This window comes from Mytilus trossulus, chromosome 3 (genome assembly GCF_036588685.1).
Source record: "Mytilus trossulus isolate FHL-02 chromosome 3, PNRI_Mtr1.1.1.hap1, whole genome shotgun sequence".
Lineage (NCBI taxonomy): Eukaryota > Metazoa > Mollusca > Bivalvia > Mytilida > Mytilidae > Mytilus > Mytilus trossulus.
In genome coordinates, this window is record NC_086375.1 from 20,271,386 (window position 1) to 20,295,667 (window position 24,282).

Genomic DNA, 24,282 nt, shown 5'->3' on the forward strand with positions numbered 1-24,282 from the left:
AGTGATATTCATAAGTCGAAAATGAACTGTCTCTGACATATCTGATATGTGTTGATCATTAAATACTGTTCATTATTACTCAATACAAAAATACAAATACACAAGAACTCTAATACAGTGTAGCAGAAATTACTGTTTGAATAGTTCTTTCTAGCTCTCATGATATTTGATTTCTTCTATAGATAGAAACAGGAATAGGAACATACTTTAGTACACAGATTATGGATTAAGTTGTAAATGCAAGAGACAAGTTATATCACACATGCTAATTTAACTACAAATACTTAATGTAGTTATTAAAAGAAGACTTCTTGAAACACCTATGAACACTCTGCTTCAAAATAACTAATTAAGGATTAAACACTTTTAAGTCTGGACTATGTTATATGTAAAATAAAAGCTCAAATTCTATAAGCATGAGTGCACACACTGGAATGTCTTGCCTGCTTTGCTCATCATGATTAAATTATGTTGATAAGGAGTAATATGAAGATTTTGTAACAGTCAGTTACTTTGTTGCAGCGTAACATTTTAACTAGTTATTTCGTTCCAATAGAACTTTCCAATTAGTTGTTAAATCAGAGTGCAGTCGAAAAGTTCCTGAAAAAGCAGCAAGTTGAAAAGTCCGGGAACAATGTAGCTAGTTGAATAGTTCTGGCGGAACAGAACAACTAGTTACATTGTCCCAAATATACCATATTTCGTCCTTTTTGTAGAAAAAGGGGGGAGAATGGGTATTAGTATATATTAGAGCACATTATTAATTTACAAGAATACCCAACACACTGAAAGGTGTTTTTTTTTTTAGACAAATATGAAACTAGAGGCTCTAAAGAGCCTGTGTCGCTCACCTTGCTTTACTAAACATTATTGCTGCTTACAATTATCTCTATATATAATGAACTTGGCCCAGTAGTATCAGTGAAAAATGTAAGTAAAAATTTACAAATTTTATGAAAATTGTTAAAAATTGACTATAAAGGGCAATAATTCCTAATGGGTTCAATTAACCATTTCAGACATGTTGACTTATTTGTTAATCTTACTTTGCTGAATATTATTGCTGTTTACAGTTTATCTCTATCTATAATAATATTCAAGATAACCAAAAACAGCAAAATTTCCTTAAAATTACCAATTCAAGGGCAGCAATCCAACAACCCTTTGTTCAATTCATCTGAAAATTTCAGGGCAGATAGATCTTGGCTTAATAAACAATTCTACTTTATCTGATTTGCTCTAAATGCTTTGGTTTCAGAGTTATAAGCCAAAATATACATTTGACCCCTATGTTCTATTTTTAGCCATAGCTGCCATCTTGGTTGGTTTCGCGGGTCACAGGACACAATTTTTGAACTAGATACCCCAATGATGATTGTGGCCAACTTTGGTTAAATTTGGCACAGTAGTTTCAGAAGAATTTTGGAAAAGTTAACAACGACGACAGAACAGACGCCAAGTGATGAGAAAAGCTCACTTGACCCTTTGGGCCAAGTGAGCTAAAAAAAATCACTTTAGTGGTGTTTTTTTTTGGTTTTTTTTATCATTAAATTTGGGTTTGTTTTTCACTTTTTAGTCTTTTAAAATAGTGGTTTAGTAATACTACTGATAGTTTTGTTTTTTAATAATTCTACCAGCAGTATTACTGAACCATTATTTTGTTTTGTTTGTAGCATTGCATATAATATTAACTTCTTAATGATGAACATAACATATTCCAGTGAAAGTGTATAATCCTTATTTGTTATCTGATAGCAGAGATATATGAAACTATAATGTTCACAATAGTTTTACTTTCTGCGATCAACACACAGTCAAAGGACATGCAAGTCACTGCAACACTCAATTCATTCACTTACTGTCCTCCTCTGACTAGGTCTATATTGATCCTATATTGATGCAAAAAAATAAACTATTATTAACATTGGAAACTACTTAACCGCATTCCAATATACCAGTATAAACATTATCTAGATAGAAACAAAGCTCTAAATTCAAAATATTTTCTCCGTTTATTTATTATGACAAGACCTTTCTTTTATGAATTTACCAAAACAAAGGTCATATAAAACATCTTAGAATATTAAATGGCAGGAGGGAAGTTATCATCCCTTACTAATATCTAGAAAACACATCAAGTATGAATGAATTCTATAACCAATGTAAACACATAATGGAGTGGATGGAAGTAATACAAACAACTAAATTTAAGACATTTTGCACTTTAGCTATTGCTAACCAGCATCATGTCATAGATCATGCTCATGCAAGATATATTTACTCCTCAACTCCTTTTACTTATTGTTTAAATATGGCATTTGATACAAATCTAATCATATCCATGGGTCACATTTCTACAATTTCAATCTCAAAACTACTGTATAAATAGAAAAGAGAATTGAATGTAACAGTTTCTTTCAAAATTTAAAGTCAGAGATTTACATTTTATGAAATTTGGTCTCATTTGCAACATACAACTTCTTAATTTTATAGGAAAATTAAAAATACCTTGTTGCAGCAAAACTAAAAAATTTGAAAACTTAACATTTACATACCTGCCAACTTTTGAAAATGCCCATGGGGGTTTTAGCGCGCGACAACAATTTCAAAGGTTACAATTCTTTGCGACGACTATTTTCAAGTACTGTTTTGTGGTCTAGAAAAAGTGTCATATTTGTAAGATGAGCTTACATGCCTTTTTCTTAAGTTTATTTGCATGATTCTAGTTATTATATCAGCAGAAAATATGAACATGTAGCTATAAGACCAGAAATTATTTTCATATGTAAGGATACTAAATAGTTGTTGACTTTTCCAATTTAAAATTATACACAATAAAGGACCTTTATAAGGTTGGGAAACACCTGGGATACCCCCTCAATGTTAGGACATTAAAAACCACTTTTTAAGTACAATTCAATGAGCACACATTCATATTATTGGAAGAAACTTTTCCCAAAGAACTATACATCTTGTGATCTATCTTGTATTATATGGTCAACACATGACCAATAATTTTGATATGTTCTTGGCCTTATATCTTCTTTATTATTCAAAATAATTGGACCCTTCATTTAGAAAAGCTGCTCCAAATATAATGTCAGAATTTCCCATTTATAAGTTAATAAATCTACATTTTTCTTATTAATTTTTTACAAGAGTAAAATGACCCCTTGACTAAGGGTAGTCCCTCATTTGAGTGATTCCTCATATTGATGTTGTGGGGGGGGGGGGGGGTCCATGTGAAAAATAATGAATAGTAGATTATACTTTAAATGATTTGGTAATTGAATTGAATACATAAATAAGATTATGTTACAGCAAGTGTAATGTCAATAAATAAGTGAATAAACTACTGTTTATTTTCTTCATGGTAGTACTGCATCATTGAAGTTTGTCAATCAGCCATGCTTTTATTCTTATTCTGTGTAAGAACCTCCATGCAGTTGAAAAACCATTTGCCATGTTCACGATTTTACAATTCTGACCAACAAAAAAGAAATACAACACAAGTTCAATATCTAGCATGTTAAAATAATCTTGAGAGAAAACGTTTTTGATTGGCTGATTAATTTGATCATGAGAAATATGCAATTTGATTGGCTGAACACGATTTTCCTCCATTGGACACAGTTCAAAATCGGGAACAACAATATTTTTCGTGTAGATTTTCACCAAATCGTGTTTTAGAGGGTTTTTCAGGAACACGATCGTGCAATCGTGACAAAGAGTCAAAATCGTGTAGGTAACACGCCTACATCGTGAAAGTTGGCAGGTATGCATTTATAAATATACATTTAATAAAATGATTTGTGATCACCACATAAGAAAATTTAAGATTTCAAATGAAGGTCAAAATCCCACAAAAAAATGTAAAATCACAAAAATACTGAACTCTGAAGATTCAAATGAGAAGTCCCAATCAAATGGCAAAATCAAATGATAAAACACATCAAACGAATGGAAAACAACTGTCATATTCCAGACTTGGTACAGGCATTTTCAAATGTAGAAAATGATGGATTGAACCTGGTTTTATATGGCTAAACCTCTCACTTGTATGACAGTTTTTGCATCAAATTCCATTATATTTACAAAGATGCGTGAACAAAACAGACATAGTAAAAGTAGCTTAAGATTCAGTCTCAAGTAGTCATACTGAAATCATGGATTGACAATAAAATAAGTTTCCATAGTATTTCTTCAAAATGTTGACCCATTCTTCAGTGTTCCTGTAGAATATAGAAACACATAAGACCAACTGATGGGAGTAAAATAATGGAACAAACTCAAATCAATAAACTACATGCTGTCATTTATCGTATTACCACACATGTTTATTTAAAATAATTTGATAATTATACAATGAACTAAAACGGAAAATAAATCACAGAAAAGAAAAATAAAGACAACATAAAATCTAACTTCCAGATATCATATGCAATATTTAAATTATATATGCCTAATTATTTTTCTGATAGAGAAATGAGACTTTGAAGAAGATGCATATGCTATTAGATTATTTGCTCTTTCACTTCTATTTATTACAGGCTGTCAATTTAATAATTTTACAGACCAAAATGGTCAGAGCCAGCTGAGTTAAAAATAATACATAACTTTTTACCCACTATAGAAAACAAAGGAAATTAAAATATTGCATATAATCCTGTTCTCTTACAAAAATTTGGAATACATTTAATCAAAAATACCAATGTTTAATGGATTATTGGGGATCACACATAATACCTGAGGAGGAGGTGCACTTGCCGCACTTGGCATGTGAGTGCGTTGCATTCCTCCACCTATGCCTCCATGAGGATGAGACTGATGATCATACAAAATAAAATATTTAATCACTTGAGGTTAAATCTTTTTCAGTAAGCTTTCGAAGTAAAAATTCTAAGGTAAGCCAAACTTTCTGTAAAATGGTCAAATGTACAATACCTACAGAAATCATTATGCCACACAGAAGACAAATAAATTGCTGTTTATTCATGTTTTTTTGTCAATTGAGACTTTGTTAATGGCTCTAGATGTATTTCTGCAGATTTCATGTTTAAAGTTTAAGGTATATGCTAAAAAAAATAATTTAAGTATATGTGTTTAAAGTAAGGGATAATCAAAACTTTCTATTGCGTGAGAGCACTTGTCCGGGAGAGAAGACCATGTGACCTCTAGATATTGATATTGTTATGTAATGTGTAAATGAATAATGTCTTACTGAAGTTACTCCATGTTACCTTTTCTTACTAGGTAATGATATCACAGCAGAGATATATATAAACAAACAGTACGATCTTCTTAAATACAATACTCAACAATCAACATCAAGCACAACAAGAATGCACAAGTTATTGTGCTATTTAAAGTATATACCAAGTTGGTAATTAAAAATTAGAACTCCGTCAAGCTGCTGACATACTATGAAGTCATTCTGTTCAAAAGTACTCAAGAAATGTTTTGATGCTCATTCAACTGATTTCAACATATTGAAAAATAAAAAAGTATCTACAAACAGTAAGTACTAAGGTGTCCGACTTATATGAAAAGTGCTTACAACATCACCTTCAATGTCAAGATACATATCAAGTATGAATCATTCTCATAAGCAGAACTGAGGGAAAATGTGACACAAATAAGGTTGGTCTGATGGACTGCCTGAGTGGCGGTGTTAAAAAATAGTTCCTGAAAATCAAATTCTTATCAAATAAGTTTAAATTGTTTTCGCAAAAATACATTATTGTCCTTCTTAGTATTCCATTTAAATGGAAGGTTTGAAGTTAGACCTACTTGTTGGTAGTAGTGGTTTATTTTACTTTGTAAAACATCTGTGTTTGTATTAATGGAGACAGAAATTGAATTTATCATTTTTGTACTCCAAGTGGTAATAGGTGTAGATAATAAGGTATGAACAATTTTTTAAAATGCATAAAATGACCTGATGAATACTATAATAATTTTTTTTTTTCAATGGCCTATTGTAGGATAAATATTTACGTCTTAGTCTTATTATTACTTTTAAAATATCAATAAAACATAGCAAAGATAACAGGAACCTCCAATCATATCAGTACATATACTGGACAATACATCAACCACAAACTCATCAGAGAGTTTCAAACAAAAACTAATAACAATGCAAAAAGTCAAAATAGCCGATTTAGGTAAAGACACACAATGTTGTAGGGTTAAACAGTTCTCAGTGCGCACAAACTTTTCTTTTTGCCTACCTAGACCATATGCCTCCAAACTATAACACATAATGAAAAAGTTGGAGAGTGCAGCTACCAACAGGATAACCACTAATTTGGAACAAGAAAAACAAAGTTATGTTGACAGTATATTGCAATTACTGAAATTTAAATGGTAACACTTTAACATATATACCTTACAAAAGCCACTGGATTATAATAATCTCCATTGAAATGAGAGGTACCATGCTAATTATACAACTGCATAACAATTATCATTTACTTACCAATAGAGATTCCCCTTAAACTGACTAAATCACCAAGTTTAAAACATGGAAACAATACGAAAGCTCCAAAATCAATGAAATTTTTTTTTTCTAATGCAGTATCCTATTGTTTACATTATACATGTATGTGCAGAATCAGTAAAATAAGGGTTTTATAAACTGTAAGCTAAGTAAGAAAATGCAGCATGCTATTACATACAATATTCTAAACACCAAACACAGTTGAACTATTGCATATAGTATCTCAGAAAAGGACCTAACAATGAGAACCAATGAAAACAAAAATTATGTCAAGGTCAAATAAATCCTCCAAAATGGACATGTGGTTCAACTTAATTCATTCCATACACAAAATATAGAAAACATGTACTTAAAAAATACTAAAAACAAACAGAACCACTAACATTTAACATTGCCCAATAAAACCATTAAATTCAAGGTACATTTAGATGAAACCTGCCAGATGGACATGTACAATAAATTATTTCATTCATCAAATGTACATTATAATTGCTTAATTTGTCTGAAAAACAAAAAAAATATAAGAAGAAAAATGGTCAATGAACCATCAATTGGTCATGGTCAGATGAACTTTGCAAGACAGATATGCTCATCATATAATAAAATCATACCACAAAAATAGTCAACTAAATGCATCAGTGAAAGAATTTCATGAAAACTTCCATATCAATCAAATGAGGCCAATGTCAAGAGAACTCTAGTCTAATGAACATGCAGACCTTGCAAGGAATCCATATACCAAATACAGCTATATCCTATACCGGTAACTGAAATTGAGACATATGCTGAAACTTGAAAATGAGGCCAAGAACAACAACAGACAGAAAAATTAAAATTTTGATGGGCTGAAATTAGTCTTTCAGTACTAAAGTAGAACATATGCTAGATATTACATATCCATGTCCTGTGCCTTCAGATGTCTTATACAAATAGTTTACTCTGCCACCACCACAGGATTAGCAACCTACAAATGTATGTCTCCCATTCTACAAAGTAAAAGGCAAAATCTAAAAGCATTGTTGTAATAATTACTGGTTTTAATCAAACTATATTGCTACTAAAATTAATGAAAACAAAATCTAAAAGCACTGTTGTAATAATTACTGGTATTAATCAAACTATATTGCTACTAAAATTAATGAAAACAAAATCTAAAAGCACTGTTGTAATAATTACTGGTTAATCAAACTATATTGCTTCTAAAGATAATGAAAACAAAATCTAAAAGCACTGTTGTAATAATTACTGGTTAATCAAACTATATTACTTCTAAAGATAATGAAAACAAAATCTAAAAGCACTCTTGAATAATTACTGGTTAATCAAACTATATTGCTATTAAAATTAATGAAAACAAAATCTAAAAGCACTGTTGTAATTATTTATTTCAACATATGAAAACTTAACTAAATGCTTGTTTTAATAATTTGTCTAATAATAAAAATAATAAAAATCTTTTAACATATAAAATCACTGTCAAGATCATTCATCAACAAACTGTAAAACATATAATTTTGTTGAGGATTTATTTTCCATGAATTTTATGTTATACTTTTTTAAAAGAATTGAATGCTTCATTTTGTAACTTCATTGGGGTGTAACAGCTTTGACCGAAGTACATTTTGTATGAAGTGTGGAAGTGCTTCATTCTAAAAAATGTGTGCACGTTCAACGCTTTTACAAACCTATGAAGTTACAAAAAGAAGCATTCAATACTTATGATTACATTTTTTTAGCAATGATCATGAAAACACGAATTTTTTAATTGTTTTATTTAATTCACCTGTGCACTTTATTGTTGGAACACGTGTTATCATGAATGACAAGTTTTATTGAGTAATGCAATTGCTTAAGGAATAACATGTGATGTGCAGTTAGCCAATCAGAATAAAGTATTATGATGAAAAATACATCTAATGTAATTATATATATATGATTATCAATGAAAACTATCACATATTCCTCAAGAGAAACTAGAACTGTCTACTAACATGATCCAGCTAATATATCCCCACATCATGGTTTTACTGAGTATGCTAATGACTGAAATATGGGGAATCAAAGAACTTGATTTTACAATATATATACTAAGACAATAACAATCAAAACCAAGGAGTAAACAACGACTCACAAAACCAAAGGACATTTACATCAACAGTTACAAATAATAATTAAGAAACAACACGAACTCCACTAAAAACTAAGTTTCATACAGCTATAATGAATCATGTTTGAGGAGTTGATATGACAGGGTAGGGTTGAACAGGATTAGCAAAAGATGCAGGCCTCTAGGAAAACTTAATGGAATGGAGCATCCTACCAACATACATGTCAAAGACTAAATAAGGCTACAGGTATCATTTCAGAGAACAGTTGAGAATGGAAACAGTGAATCTTTCAAAGAAACAACAACCTGACCAAAGAGCAGAAAACAGCCCAAGGCCACCAATGGGTCTTTAACACTACATGAGAAAATCCCTTAACCAGAAGCAAACTTCAGTTGGCCCCTAATAAACAAAAATGTGCATTAGTTCAGTGAAAATTGACGTCCCAATAAACTCTAAATCATATGAACCAAGTTTTGAAAAAAAATATACAAGACTAACAACATGAACAAAGGCTAGAGGCTCCTGACCTGGGACAGGCGCAAAAATGTGGCAAGTTCAGTTTTAATTAGTTGAAACATGTAGAAAGGACTTGACAGGACTGACAATATAAAAATAAGGAGATTTAATTTCATTGCCAATGAAATAACTACCCCTCTAATAGACAACTTCGAGTTCGATGCATTTACGTCAAAATTCTGGTTTTAGTGAACGTCATTTGTGCATTTAGGGGCATTGTTACTTCCATTCCAATGTTGAGCGAGTGGTTGAAAACTATAATTCTATATTGTACGATTTTCGGCAAATTGAATTCTCAAAATTGACAATCAGCATTGCTGTCATTAGGGAATTGACGTCATAAAGGCGCGTATAATTGATGAGTTTTTTGTGGTGACGGATGAACTCGAAAGTGGTCTATTCAAAGAAGGTGAATGTAATTCATTCAGGTAACATGTAAACTGGAGCATAACTGATCATTTTCTTTCATTGAAGCCAAAAAAAATTTCATAAATATTTTCCTTATACAACAAGAACAAAATTTTAAATTATCAACAAATAAAAAGATGCCGTAGGGTGAATGGACTAATTTTACCTCAACAGAATTAAATGTTTCTACAGTAATGAAAGTATATAATGATTATCAATCTCTTAAATGCAAAACTAATTTATAAATTTGTGTCAACATTATCTACATCAAACATACAACATTGCAAATTAGTTATTAGCAGGTAAACAATAGATATGTTCTAAAGAAGAAATATTACTGCATTAATATTTGGTATATATACATGCCAAAATCTGCAATATATATCATTCAAAATATTCCATTCCAAGTGAAGGCAACTGCATCAGATCTCAAAAACACTCTTAGAAACAGAATCTTGATAAAAAGCTCAGCACTTACACTTAATGATCCTTGTGGTAACATTTGTTTGGTCCCAGGTAATATCACATTATAACATTTAACATCCTGTTTTGCAGACAAATCAATTCAAGTATAATGTTAAGTTACTACAATTATAACATTCATTTCTACTGTAAGTTCTTGTTAAAGATTATTATTTGGTGATTTAGGTCATTATCTATGTTTAAGTCATTTGTGTCTACTAGGATCATCCACTTTTCAAACAAGTAATTTGACCCTAGAGGCAGTACTAGCATAAAGCTGATTTACAATTTGTCAATAAAGTTTTCTACAACTTCTTGTACTTAGAGTTGGTATAATGATTCGCAATAACCAAATAACAAATCTCAAGTCTGAAGCTCCTTGAGATCAGACACAAGTCTTTGGGTCCACCCAGTTTGAACTGACAAGAAGATTTTTCTATTGGACCCAAATCTATATTTCAACTTCTGAGAATTCAGAAATTAATATGAGCATTTATAATTGTGAATCACTGATTACTAGTTAAAATGATAGATCTATATATATATATATAGATGTTAATGTACTAAATGTAATTGCAGAATTTTCTTGAGGGAAAAGTTCAATCTAAAATTATGTATGCCAGTTTTTTGCAAACCTGATACTGTTACATTTTCCCCATTAAAACATCACAATAATTTCTAATTTGACAATGCAATGTATATTGGTTTGTCTATCAAAACCAAAGCAACAATATTCAAGAGTCTATATTCTCAGTGATGGTCTTACATGTATGATATTTTAACTTTAGTTGCATATTGATAAATAAAAAAAGATTATCTGTCAATTTGAATTTTAGAGGGGAATAAATTGTAAAGTATCAAAACTTTTAATTATTTATTAGGTCTGAACTTGCCAATCTGCATGCAATTATTTAAGGTAACATGTATATTGGAATATATTCAATCCTTTGTATTCAATAAGGCAATTATTTCTAGTAATATCATGCTTGATAAATTGAGATTAATACATTGGTATAAACCATATGCACATAATTAATTCTAATTACAGAGCAATAAGAAAGCCCAAAATTTGTGAAACAACAAAATGAAATTAAATCCTGTACATACTAAATATTCTAGAAAACAATGGTGAATATTTGACAACTTTTTAACCAGAATTTCATTCAGCCCTGAATAAAGAGTTTTATCATAAAATCCTCCTTTTGAAACAAACAAAAATAAGAGCAGGATTGATCTGATATTTTGAAACATTGAGGAGCACTACTCTAATGTAGGCTGTGGTCATCCTTATATCAATTTTTATTCCCACTGAAGTCTAAAATAACAAATTAACTAATATAAAAAACAGGCTGTTATCTATATTTGTAAAATAATTTTGATTGATGACCTTGTAATTTAAAGTGTTTTCTGTTATAACCCTATAAAAAGCAGCTAGTATCAATGATCAGCTATATGCATTGCTAACCCTACATTCACTTTTATGATGAAAAACAGTGTTACTAGTAGCCATGCAAACTATTTTGGCATATGTTACTTCCATTTCTCATTATAAAATTAAAACTAAGGTTAGCAAATAATGACTAATTTTAGGAACAAATGGTATACAGAAGAGTTACAAATAACACGATAAGTCAATATTATTCCATTTTCAATTACATAGATATAGGAAGATGCTATACATCCTCTAGGATAAGTACTTTGAAATACCCGTTATGAAAATTGCCACACTTTAATATACCCTGTAAACTTAATAAATCTATGAATCTATTACTCTGAATGTTACTAATTTAATGCAATCCCTGTACATGTAATGGTGGGCTTTTGCTAGCAAACTTAAAATAAAAGATTCCTCTGTCACACTTAAAAAAACTTCCCTTATTACTGAATGTAAAGAAACTAGTCGGTCTATATAAATTACAATATTTATGTTCATCTCTCTTACCTGGTCTTCTTGTATTGCTGTTTCTTCATCAATTTCACTGAAAAGTATAACTTGAGAATTAGTAGTCTTTCAATTATCAATACTGAATCATAGCTATATAAGTTTAAGGTGCAATTATTCCTATCAATCAATGACATTTCTAATTCAGTTAGAATTCTTTAAGTTGTGGCTTGTATTTTTACATTTAGTTTGACAGTTTATTTTTTATTTTAAATATACATGAAAAAACTGTTCCATAAAGGATCAATTCAACAGAAATCTATCAACAGTAGTCTACTACTAGTGAGTATGTACCATGAAGAAAGTCCAATGTATCACTCTAAAACCATAAAGCTATTCAAAATTAGGTGGCATTTATTCATATCCACTCTTCAATTTTATATAATAAATATTATTCAATTGCATGTTGATTTTTATTTTTCATTTGATTGGGTGAAAATATCACATGTGACGTCGAACAAAACATCATATTCCTCTCTGAGTATCATATTCCCCTCTGAACGTCGGGATTGCCTTATGCAATGCTACATTCTTTATATTCAGAAGTAAAAAAAAGTATAGGCAGTGGAATAAAACATTTATTTCCATCGGCTTCGTGAGATATGAAGATTTGTTCACCCTCAAAAAGTCATATTTCCCTCGGGCGATGCCCTTGTGAAATATGATATTTCTTGGGTGAACAAATCTTTATATTTCCCTCAGGCATGGGAAATAAATGTATAGTGTTGTCAAATGATACAGTTTTGCCTAACCGGCTACTCAAATAATCGTTTGACTGATTAACCTGTTAACCAGTAGTTTACGTTGATGTTTGAAGGCCTTATGTATAGTACCTTTCAAATGTAGTATAAAGTATGATGCATTGAAGTTTGTCCTTTGGCATTACATGTATAAGGCATGTCGGTGAGGAAGTTTGACTTTTAATAATCTAATACACTGTATCTACTTTGGCGTTTGTAATAACTTCAGATTGAAAAATATTATAAATGATGAAGCCTGTTATTAGTACCATTAAGTATACATTAATTACATTCAGGTAGATCTTGGCATTTCACAATTTTTGAGTTGGCATTTTGTTTTAAGAATGACAAAGCCTTGCAAGATGGAGATTGCACATTTAAATGCAGGTCTACACAATATTAGATCAGAAATGAAATAACGAAATAAATTGTAAAATTAATTAGATTACTGATTTAAAGTTATGCTTAATATTCTAATCATGTTTACTTTAAAAGATCTTGCCCCTAGCTGATAGACAAGTTGTCTAATTTGTCTAATTAATTTTATGTTTTTTGGAATAACAATAACAATCAATATACTGGACATTGATCCGTCAAATTAATTTCCATGATGATAACTTTTAAATGGAACAAAATTATTAAATGATTTCCATACACATTAATATCAAATCTATTAAAATTGAAAAAAAGTCTGGTTAACCTGTTAGCATTTTTAGTAAACAATATTCAGTCCTTCTGATGGTTAACCGTTGACAACACAAATAATTAAAGAAAAAAATCCTGTCCAATTTGAATGAAAACTATATTTGTTTGATATTCAATTCTAATTGTAGCCTTTGTTTCATGATTAATACAATTCATCATGATAACAAAAAAGACAGATATCAGAAACTTAATCAGTGAATATCAGATTATAATTTATTTTTAAATAATGGAGGTCAATTTCAATATTTACATATGTTATCGAATATGTTTTTACTTACAGATTACTGATGATTACCATAAAAAATGTAATTGATTACAATCCATTACGATTACAGTTTGTGATTACCCTATCCATGATTCCTATAGATCACACTATTTGTATTGTTGCTTTTAAGAATGAATTTGACCTCAATTTTGTCGTTAGTAACAACATATTAAAATTCTAAAATCTTTGGTTGAATTAGTCCATGGGTGGAAGCACGGACACAAAAGGACTCAATGCTTTTCAATCTTTAAATAAGCATTTCAACTCCTGAACAAAGTGAAAATTGTCAATACCAACTTGATCACCATTTTGTCATCAGTTACATCATAGTAAAGTTTTAAAAGCTTTGGTCAAACAGTTCACAAGTTTAAGCAAGGATACTACTGGAAACACGGTTTTTCAATATTTCTCAAGAACCTTAATTCCTGAACTGTAAAAGTTAAAATAGTCAATATTGATTTTGTCATCAGCAACAACATATTAAACTTTGAAAAGCTTTAGTTGAATGGTTTATGAGTTTAAGCATGGGCACTGTTTGGCAGCCGTCTGCCCAGCTACATGCCTGCAATACATCCCCGAATCAATAACTGATTTGGAAATCCAGTGATTTTTTATGTCCTTCTTGGTAAACAGCATTCAAAAGATTTTCATCCATAATTTAACCCGTTAAAAGCTGTGAACTATCACTTTTCTATTAGTACTTACTGTGTGACATCAGTACTTACTGTGTGACATTAGTACTTACTGTGTGACATTAGTACTTACTGTGTGACATTAGTACTTACTGTGTGACATTAGCCTTTTCTATATGTACTTACTGTGTGACATTAGTACTTATTGTGTGACATTAGTACTTACTGTGTGACATTAGCCTTTTCTATATGTACTTACTGTGTGACATTAGCCTTTTCTATATGTACTTACTGTGTGACATTAGTACTTATTGTGTGACATTAGTACTTACTGTGTGACATTAGCCTTTTCTATATGTACTTACTGTGTGACATTAGCCTTTTCTATATGTACTTACTGTGTGACATTAGTACTTACTGTGTGACATTAGCCTTTTCTATATGTACTTACTGTGTGACATTAGTACTTACTGTGTGACATTAGCCTTTTCTATATGTACTTACTGTGTGACATTAGTACTTACTGTGTGACATTAGCCTTTTCAGTGAATATTCTTATCAAGTACTCTCCCTTGTTATGAGGTTCAAATGTAGATGGTATGATGCAGTAAGTTCCAGGTTGTAACATGTGACGCCCACACACTTCTCTTAGGTTGATGAATGATGGAGATTTAGCCACTGAAGCATTATACTTGAAAAAGTCTACATCTAATGGTCCACAGTCAGGATCTTTTAACTACAAATAACACAATAAATGAGCATGAGTGGATCCAATGGTCCAGTCAGGATCTTTTGGCTACAAATAATCTTTTAGCTACAAATAACAAAATAAATGAGCATGAGTGGATCCAATGGTCCAGTCAGGATCTTTTAGCTACAAATAACAAAATAAATGAGCATGAGTGGATCCAATGGTCCAGTCAGGACCTTTTAGCTACAAATAACAAAATAAATGAGCATGAGTGGATCCAATGGTCCAGTCAGGATCTTTTAGCTACAAATAACAAAATAAATCTAGCTTTTAAAATCATCAAAGTATTCCAATATCCCCACCACATGGTGTTACTAAAGAACATCCAATAGGAGTTAGAGGAATAGAATCCAAAGAACAGTTCACAAATTCCTAATTGCTTTGCAGAGACATACTTTGTCTTGTTTATGAGCAGATTAAAATAGATTTACAGAAAGGAGTAAGTTCGGTAAGGGCCTAAGTTGGGCCCGATTATAAAGTTCATTGTTACGAGACAAAAACTGTTTTAAGTTGACTAAAAGAAATGCGAGAAAGTGAAATAAAACTATTTTTGTAAAAGTTAATTCTAACACGTTGATTTTTTTTATCCCACAACAGTCAAGATAAGAGATTTTGGTGAAAGGAGTAGGTCCGGTTAGGGCTGATTTTGGCCTAACAAAAGTTATTGGACACTTTTTAAACACTTTAGTGTCTATTTCAATTGATTCGATTATTTTATGTGAAAGATTTTAACTGATTTAGTCTTTAAAAACACTCCGATTCCAGCTTAAATATGAAAAATCTATCAAATATGCCAAAAAACGTCACTTTTCAGATGGTTTTTGTCAAAAATGAAAGTGGCTGCATCCGTGTTCATCCTCAACCTTTATATATGTTTTGTATTATCACCAAATACAACTTACATTTCAATATTATGAATGAACACGAATGCAGCCACTTTCATTTTAAATGGAAACCGTCTAAAAATTAACCAAAATGCTAAAATTTTGAAGATTTCAGTAATTAAGCATGACTCAATGATGCTAGAACACGTATTTGTGCATTGTATTGTCTATCTGGTCACTTTAGTAGCTATAATTTTTTGTAATATTGGTCAATAAATCCTGATTTGAAATTTACACTAAACAAGAATGTGTCCATAGTACACGGATGCCCCACTCGCACTATCATTTTCTATGTTCAGTAGACCGTGAAATTGGGGTCAAAACTTTAATTTTGAATTAAAATTAGAAAGATCATATCATAGGAAACATGTGTACTAAGTTTTAAGTTGATTAGACTTTAACTTCATCAAAAACTACCTTGACCAAAAACTTTAACCTGAACTTCACACTATCATTTTCTATGTTCAGTGGCCCATAAAATTGGGGTCAAACTATAATTTGGCAGTAAAATTAGAAAGATCATATCATGGGTAACATAAGTACTAAGTTTCAAGTTGATTGGACTTCAACTTCTTTAAAAACTACCTTGACCAAAAACTTTAACCTGAAACGAACGGATGCACGTACGCACAGACGGAGGCACAGACCAGAAAACATAATGCCCCTCTACTATCGTAGGTGGGGCATAAAAAGGGGGGCCATTTAATTACCTTACCGAATTTACTCCTTTGTGTATAGGCTCTTTAAGGAAAATTTGGAATTTGAAAATTATTTCAACATCATCAATGACCAAGATATATTTACACTTTGTAAATTCTGAACATGGAATCATACACTGCCAATAGAAAAGGGGAGAAGACATAACATTGACAGAAGTGAAAGACAATGTTTAATATGTAAGAATAGAGATATAGGAGATGAATATCATTACATTTTTGTTTTCCATGGCTTGACGAGATGAAAGCTTTACAAGATGAAAGAAGAAGATTTATTCCAAATAACTAATACCCAGACATAATACGATCAAATTTAACACACTGTTTAATTCCAAAAAAAACATAGACACTCAGAAACTTCTTTAATTTTATTTGATGTATTAATTATTAAAAGTATACAACTAATTCAACTAATTCATTTTCAAAAGTTTATTTTCTTATCTTTTCACATTTATAACACCTCTCTATGTAACATAAGTAACCTCAGTAACTAAACTTATATTCCCAAGTAACAAAAGATCAACATTATCAAGTAGTTCTGAGATTTTTACAATGGCATACATATATACTAATCTGGATAAATATCAGCCATTGCATGTTAGGTGTTTCATAATTCTTAAAATTTTAATTTGGCTATTTCAATTCATGCATAATTTGTTGTCAGCAATATTTACTTGAATACTTTTACATTCATACCACATCTTCCTATATCTATTTTCATTATTTTTGTTAAATTTAAAAGATCTTCCCTGTACAAAAGTCTCCAACTTATTAAGATATTACCCTTAAAGAGATTTTTTCATCAGTTATTTCTTTTCCCCTGTTTTTTCTATCTCTTCTTACAAATGAGAAGTCCCTGTTTTTGTCATCTTTTCTTTATTACAGAGTACTCCAGTATTGTCATCTTTTCATTATAACTGAATACTATCTGTTTTTGCCATCCCTTTTTATTTACAGAGTACGCCCATTTTGTCATCTTTTCTTATCACAGAAGTCTGTTTTTACCATCTCTTCTTATTATTGAGTAGTACCTGTTTTTGTCAGATCTCCTTAAACATAATAGTCTCTAATTTTGCAATCTTTTCTTATAACTGAGTAGTTCCTGTTTTTGCTATCCCCCGATTTTGCCAACCATTTTTATTAGAGAAGTCCCTAGTTTTGCCATCTCTTCTTATAACAGAGGAGTCCCTGTTTTTGCCATCTTTTTCTTATAACAGAGAAGTCCCTGTCTTTTGCAATCACTTCTTATATCAGAGAGGTCCATGTTTTACCCATCCCTTCTCATAACAAAGAAATCACAGTTTTTGCCATCTCTTCTTATTACTGAAAAGTCCCTGTTTTTTACATCTCTTCTAATAAAATTATCAGTTTTTGCCATCTTTTCTTACAACAGATAACCCCTGTGTTAACCATTCTCCAATAAGACAGTTGTCTCTGTTGCCATTCATTCTTATTAGAGAGTTCATGTCTTTTGCCATCCCTTCTTATTACAGAGCAGTCCCTGCTTTTTCATCTCTTCTTATAACAGAGAAGTCCATGTTTAGCCATCTTTTTTTATAAAAAAAAAAAAATAGTCTGTAATAAGAAGCACTGACAAAAGCAGAGTAGTCCCTGTTTTTGCCATCCCTATTATTATAGTTGTCCCTATTTTGCCATCTTTTCAATTAACAGAGAAGTCCTGTTTTTTGTCATCTCCTCTTATGACATAGAAGTCCCTGTTTTTGTTACATCTTCTTATGACAGAGTAGTCCCTGTTTTTGTTACATCTTCTTATAACAGAGTAGTCCCTGTTTTTGTTATATCTTCTTCTCTTCTTATAACATAGAAGTCCTGTTTGCCATCTCTTATTCTAACAGAGAAGTCCCTGTTGTTGCCATCCCTTCTCATATCAGAGTAGTCCCTGTTTTTGTTATATCTTCTTACTATAGAGAAGTCCCTGTTTTAGCCATCACTTCCTATAACAAAGTAGTCACTGTTGTTGTTATATCTTTATCTCTTCTTATAACAGAAAAGTCCCTGTTCTTGCCATTTCTTCTTATAACAGTAATCACTGTTATGCCTATCTTTTCTTAAACAGAGTAGTTCCTGTTTTTTGCCATAAATTATATCAGATTAATCCCTGTTTTTTCAATCTCTTCTTACAAAAGGGAAGTCCCTGTTTTTCCCATCTTTTCTTATTACAGAGTACTCCAGTATTGTGATCTTTTCATTATAACTGAATACTATCTGTTTTTGCCATAAAATTGAGAATGGAAATGGGGAATGTATCAAAGAGACAACAACCCGACCATAGAAAAAACAACAGCAGATGGTCACCAACAGGTCTTCAATGTAGTGAGAAATTCCCGCACACGGAGGCGTCCTTCAGCTGGCTACAAATATATACTAGTTCAGTGATAATGAGCGCCATACTAATTTCCTTTTTATTTACAGGGTAGTCCTATTTTGTCATCTTTTCTTATCACAGAAGTCTGTTTTTGCCATCTCTTCTTATTATTGAGTGGGCCCTGTTTTTGTCAGATCTCCTTAAACAGAGTAGTTCCTAATTTTGCCATCTTTTCTTATAGCTGAAAAGTTCCTGTTTTTGACATTTCCTGATTTTGCCATCAATTTTTATTAGGAAAGTCCCTAGTTTTGCCATCTTTTTCTTATAACAGAGAAGTCCCCGTCTTTTGCAATCACTTCTTATATCAGAGAGGTCCATGTTTTGCCATCCCTTCTTATACATGTAGCAGAGAAATCACAGTTTTTGCCATCTCTTCTTGTTACTGAGTAACCCCTGTTTTTGCCATTCCCCAATAAGACAGTTGTCTCTGTTGCCATCTATTCTTATTAGAGAGTGCCTGTCTTTTGCCATCCCTTCTTATTACAGAGCAGTCCCTGCCTTGTCATCTCTTATAACAGAGTAGTCCCTGTTTTTGTTATATCTTCTCTCTTCTTATAACAGAGAAGTCCTGTTTTGTCATCTCTTATTATAACAGAGAAGTCCCTGCTTTTGCAATCTTTACTTATAATAGAGTAGTCCCTGTTTTTGTTATATCTTCTTACTGCATGTATAGAGTTGTCCCTGTTTTTGCCATCCCCTTTATATCTGCTATATAATAGAGTAGTCCCTGTTTTTGTTAAATCTTCTTACTATAGAGTAGTCCCTGTTTTTGTTATATCTTCTTACTATAGAGTAGTCCCTGTTTTTGCCATCCCCTTTATATCTGCTATATAATAGAGTAGTCCCTGTTTTTGTTATATCTTCTTACTATAGAGTAGTCCCTGTTTTTGCCATTCCCTTTATATCTGCTATATAACAGAGTAGTCCCCGTTTTTGTTATATCTTCTTACTATAGAGAAGTCCCTGTTTTTGACATCCCCTTTATATCTGCTATATAACAGAGTAGTCCCTGTTTTTGTTATATCTTCTTCTCTTCTTATAACAGAGAAGTCCCTGTTCTTGCCATTTCTTCTTATATCAGTAATCACTTTTTTGCCTATATCTTTAAACAGAGTAGTTCCTGTTTTTTGCCATATCTTATATCGGATTCATTCCTATTTTTTCTATCTCTTCTTACAAAAGAGAAGTCCCTGTTTTTGTCATCTTTTCTTTATTACAGAGTACTCCAGTATTGTCATCATTTCATTATAACTGAATACTATCTTTTTTGCCATCCCTTTTTATTTACAGAGTACGCCCATTTTGTCATCTTTTCTTATCACAGAAGTCTGATTTTGCCATCTCTTCTTATATTTGAGAAGTCCTTGTTTTTGTCAGCTCTCCTTAAACAGAGTAGTCCCTTAATTTGCCATCTTTTCTTATAACTGAGTAGTTCCTGTTTTTGCCATCCCCTGATTTTGCCATCCATTTTTATTACAGAAGTCCCTAGCTTTGCCATCTCTTTTTATAACAGATATGTCCCTGTTTTTGCCATATCAAATACTGTGGATTCATTATTATTTGTTGGATACCAATTTTCGTGGATTTCATGGGAACATTTGAACCACGAAATTAAATGTTCAACGAATGACAAATTTTCCTATGGCTTGTATGCAGACTTCGGCAAAACCATGAAATCAAATATCCACGAACATGTAAGTTTTCCTCAATCCACGAAAATTGGTATCCACGAAAATAAATGAATCCACAGTAGCAGAGAAGTCCCTGTTTTTGCCTTTTCTTCTTACAACAGAGTAGTCCTGTTTTAGTCATCCCTTCTTATAACAGAGTATATCCTGTTTTTATCATAAGTAATCTCCTTTTATTATAAGTTGTTGCTTCATTTTTTGTAAAAATACATTTTCCATTTCCAATTCGCCTTTTAACAAGAGTTACCTATCTTTTTTTTTCTTTTAGTATTCTACCCTTTTGTTACAAGTCATCACACGTTCTATCAAGAGTAATATAGGTATCAAAGGTGCCAGAAGTAAAAAAAAATTGTGATGAGTAATGTTCCCTTTCATTAACAATTTCTCTACTATTGTCTTGAGTTGCCTCATTTAATAAAACCCCTTTATTCTTGGAAATGCCTCACAATTTTGCCATGAGTTATCTGCTTCTACCAAGTCATCTTCCATTTCTCAATAATTTGCCTTACTATTGTGGTCTGTAATCTTTTCTTTACTTAAAATTATATTCCCCCTAATTTTTTCATTATCTTGCTTTTTACCATATTATCTTTCCTTCCCATTTTTCATGAGTTATCTCCAATTTTCTGAAATCAATGTTCTTGTCTAAATGTCTTCTTTTAAGGAAGTCTATTGTACATAAATTTGGTGTACCAGGGTTCGATTCCCTGCCTAGGCTTATATTATGTAGCTGGTTGTGAAAGTGGGTCGATTGCCTAGTGGCCCAGCACCAACAATTACTGAAATTTTTCTTTTTTATGAAGGTTTCGACTTGAAGGCCATACGGTACCCTATAGTTGTTAATGTTTGTGTCATTTTGGTATTTTGTGGATAATTGTCTCATTGGCAATCATACCACATCTTCTTTTTTATATTGTATGATGACTTGTAGAGATGACAAATATTTTATTCTCTACCTTGTAGATTACATATCCAATGGTCAACATATCAAGTCCCTCTTTTCTTTTCTTTCTTCGGTCTTTCTGTAATACACCAACCAGTATAGTACAAAGGTCATCCTCATCCTCGTCTGGGTCAGTAACTGTTACCCTGTATTGAGGATTTGTGAAGAATGTCTCTGTGAAAAGAATATTTTTTCTATGAAAATGTTGTATTTAAGGAAAACCCAATGCTACCCTCTGACCGTTAGAAACAATTCCAATCCTGACGTTTTCAAAACTCCATGAAGATTGACAAATTCATATGACAATATCATAGTGTGTTCACTGTGTAAAATACTGTTACTTCAGAAATTATAGCGAGGTTTTCAGTAATATGGAAAATGTTTTAGGGAAAGATAATGATAATAACTTGCCTTCTTAAATCCAATACATATAACTTTATGCTGCTTTTCCTAAAATCGCAAAAATTTATCTTGCTTTTTTTGTCCATTCTTCAAAAATACTTTCAGAATTTACAATTTTTTCATTGTCAGAAGTAAGTGCCATTAGCATGAATTAATTCTCAAACAAATTTATTTATTTTTGTGTTATAAAAAACTGTGTTGTTCAAATTTGAATTCTCAAAGTCCACAATCTTTGGTTATAAAAAGCTTATATAATGTACAGTAGTTAAATTGCAGCGGTCAAAATGTAAACAAATTAGATTTCATTAGGCTTAATACTTTGTGGAAACTGGCAACGTTATGTGCAAAAAACAGTTTTACAACATTTTGTTATGGCAAACTAACTTAAGTTAGAGAACAGAACTAAATATTTCAGCAATTTTTCCATTTGTAAAGGGGCATAAATCTTGAAAGGTAAAAGTGAAACAACAAAATTCACACTTGATCTGAAGTATCAAAACCAATCAATCATAGATATCTAATGCAATGTATTGGCAACAAGGCAACATGAAAAAGGGATTCAAGTTATCAGTGGTCTGCAACAGGTGAGACAAGAAAGATCTTTCTATGTAAATGTCGACCTGCCCAGCTGACTATAGCATTGCATATCTTTCTTTATTACATTGGTTGCAATTAATTACATTGATTTCCCAGTTAAATAAAAACCGATAATTTCACTCTCTGATGTCATAGAACAATAGGTGTTGTCAAGACGTTGATAACTGCGGAACAAAACAAATTGTGAATGCATAGAAAAAAGATATAGTTCCTTACATGTTTTACATTAATTACTTTAAAAGTCATTTGCCAATTAATAAGGGCTATTCCAAAAAAAAATGTAGGGGGGGGGGGGGGGGGGGGTTGGAAGGCAGTTTTTGTCAGCACCCACCACCCAGACAATTGTAATTTAGAATTATAGTGCAATATAGTGTGAAATGTTGATCTGATACCCATCACCCATGTATTATTAATACAATGTGTCCTCCAACACCCCACCCCCCCCCCCCCCTACATTTTTTTCTGGAATAGACCTAAAAAGAATACCTAATTAAAGAATTCAAATATGGAAAAATATTCAACTCGTGACCAAACAACACTGATAATTACCCCATGCACATTCATGAGTTAATGTGTTGTTCGGTCACTCTTTGCATTTTTTTCTCTATTTGAATACTTTAATTATTCTATAAATAATATGCTGCACATACTACAGCAACAATTTCTTACGGAGATAATTCCTACATCCACCAGCATTAACATTGGGAATCCATTCTCCTACTTCAGATGTTGCTTCCCATCTTTTTTTTCCAATTTTCACTAATTCATCATCATCTAAACTGTCTGGACCAAGATTACAAATCTCTAACTTCTGGAAATTGGACTGCCAGTCACCAAATGTCATCCTATATATGATAAAATATATAACCTTAATATCATGTGAATTTAAATATAAGAGTGCTTTGGAAAATCTGTAAGTTCCATATGAATAAGCCTGCAGAAAAAAATAAACAGATGATGCCCCTGCTTGCATACAACATAATAACAAGAGGCTGTCATAACAACAGCAAACCAGATTTATTAACATTTATTTGTGTCCTGGCAATATCACAAAAACCATAACTGATGAACAGTGAAATTGAAAATCTTTAATATCAAATTTGACCTCCATTTTGCCATCAGTACCAACATATCTAAATTGGAAAAGCTTAGGTTGAATAGTACATATGTAAATGCAGCAACATGAATGGAAACGCCATTTTTATATCTTTCAAGAACCATAACTCCTGAACAGTAAAAGTCATAGTCAACATTATTAAACTTGACCTCCATTTTGTCATCAGTAACACCATATCAAAATTTGAAAAGCTTTGGTGGAACAATTCACAAGTAAATGCATGGATACGACTGGAAACACCATTTTCCATTCTTTCAAGAACCATAACTCCGAAACAGTAAAAGTCAAAATCATCATTATTAAATTTGACCTTCATTTTGTTGTCAGTAACAACATATTAAAATTTTAAAAGCTTTGGTTGAACGGTTCATGAGTAAATGCATGGACAACATTTGGTTGCCGCCCTACATCCCAAAATCAATAACCGACATTTTTGTCACAAAAATCAGCTTAAAAACATAACTCAAGAACATTAACAGTGACACTAACCAAATTCATACTGGATCTGAGTTTTGTGGTAA

At 31.6% G+C, this 24,282-nt stretch overlaps 1 protein-coding gene across 11 annotated transcripts in view; it reads right to left on the reverse strand.

The window, feature by feature from the left end:
• The window catches only part of LOC134710338 (calpain-9-like), a 99,710-nt gene that overhangs the window by 24,617 nt on the left and 50,811 nt on the right, over positions 1 to 24,282 (reverse strand). For 3 of the 11 annotated variants that reach the window (XR_010106116.1, XM_063570668.1, XM_063570667.1), the window contains exons 8-14: positions 23,314 to 23,489; positions 21,659 to 21,819; positions 14,802 to 15,013; positions 11,936 to 11,972; positions 10,010 to 10,075; positions 4,747 to 4,824; positions 1,860 to 1,889 (exon numbers count right to left, since the gene is read on the reverse strand). Coding sequence is in view for 10 of the 11 variants with exons in the window: in XM_063570668.1 (XP_063426738.1) it covers positions 1,860 to 1,889; positions 4,747 to 4,824; positions 10,010 to 10,075; positions 11,936 to 11,972; positions 14,802 to 15,013; positions 21,659 to 21,819; positions 23,314 to 23,489 (760 nt within the window). In the remaining variant the exon portion in view is untranslated. The remainder of the gene's footprint in view (positions 1 to 1,859; positions 1,890 to 4,746; positions 4,825 to 10,009; positions 10,076 to 11,935; positions 11,973 to 14,801; positions 15,014 to 21,658; positions 21,820 to 23,313; positions 23,490 to 24,282) is intronic. The other 8 variants (XM_063570672.1, XM_063570671.1, XM_063570675.1 and 5 more) reach the window with 5 other exon arrangements.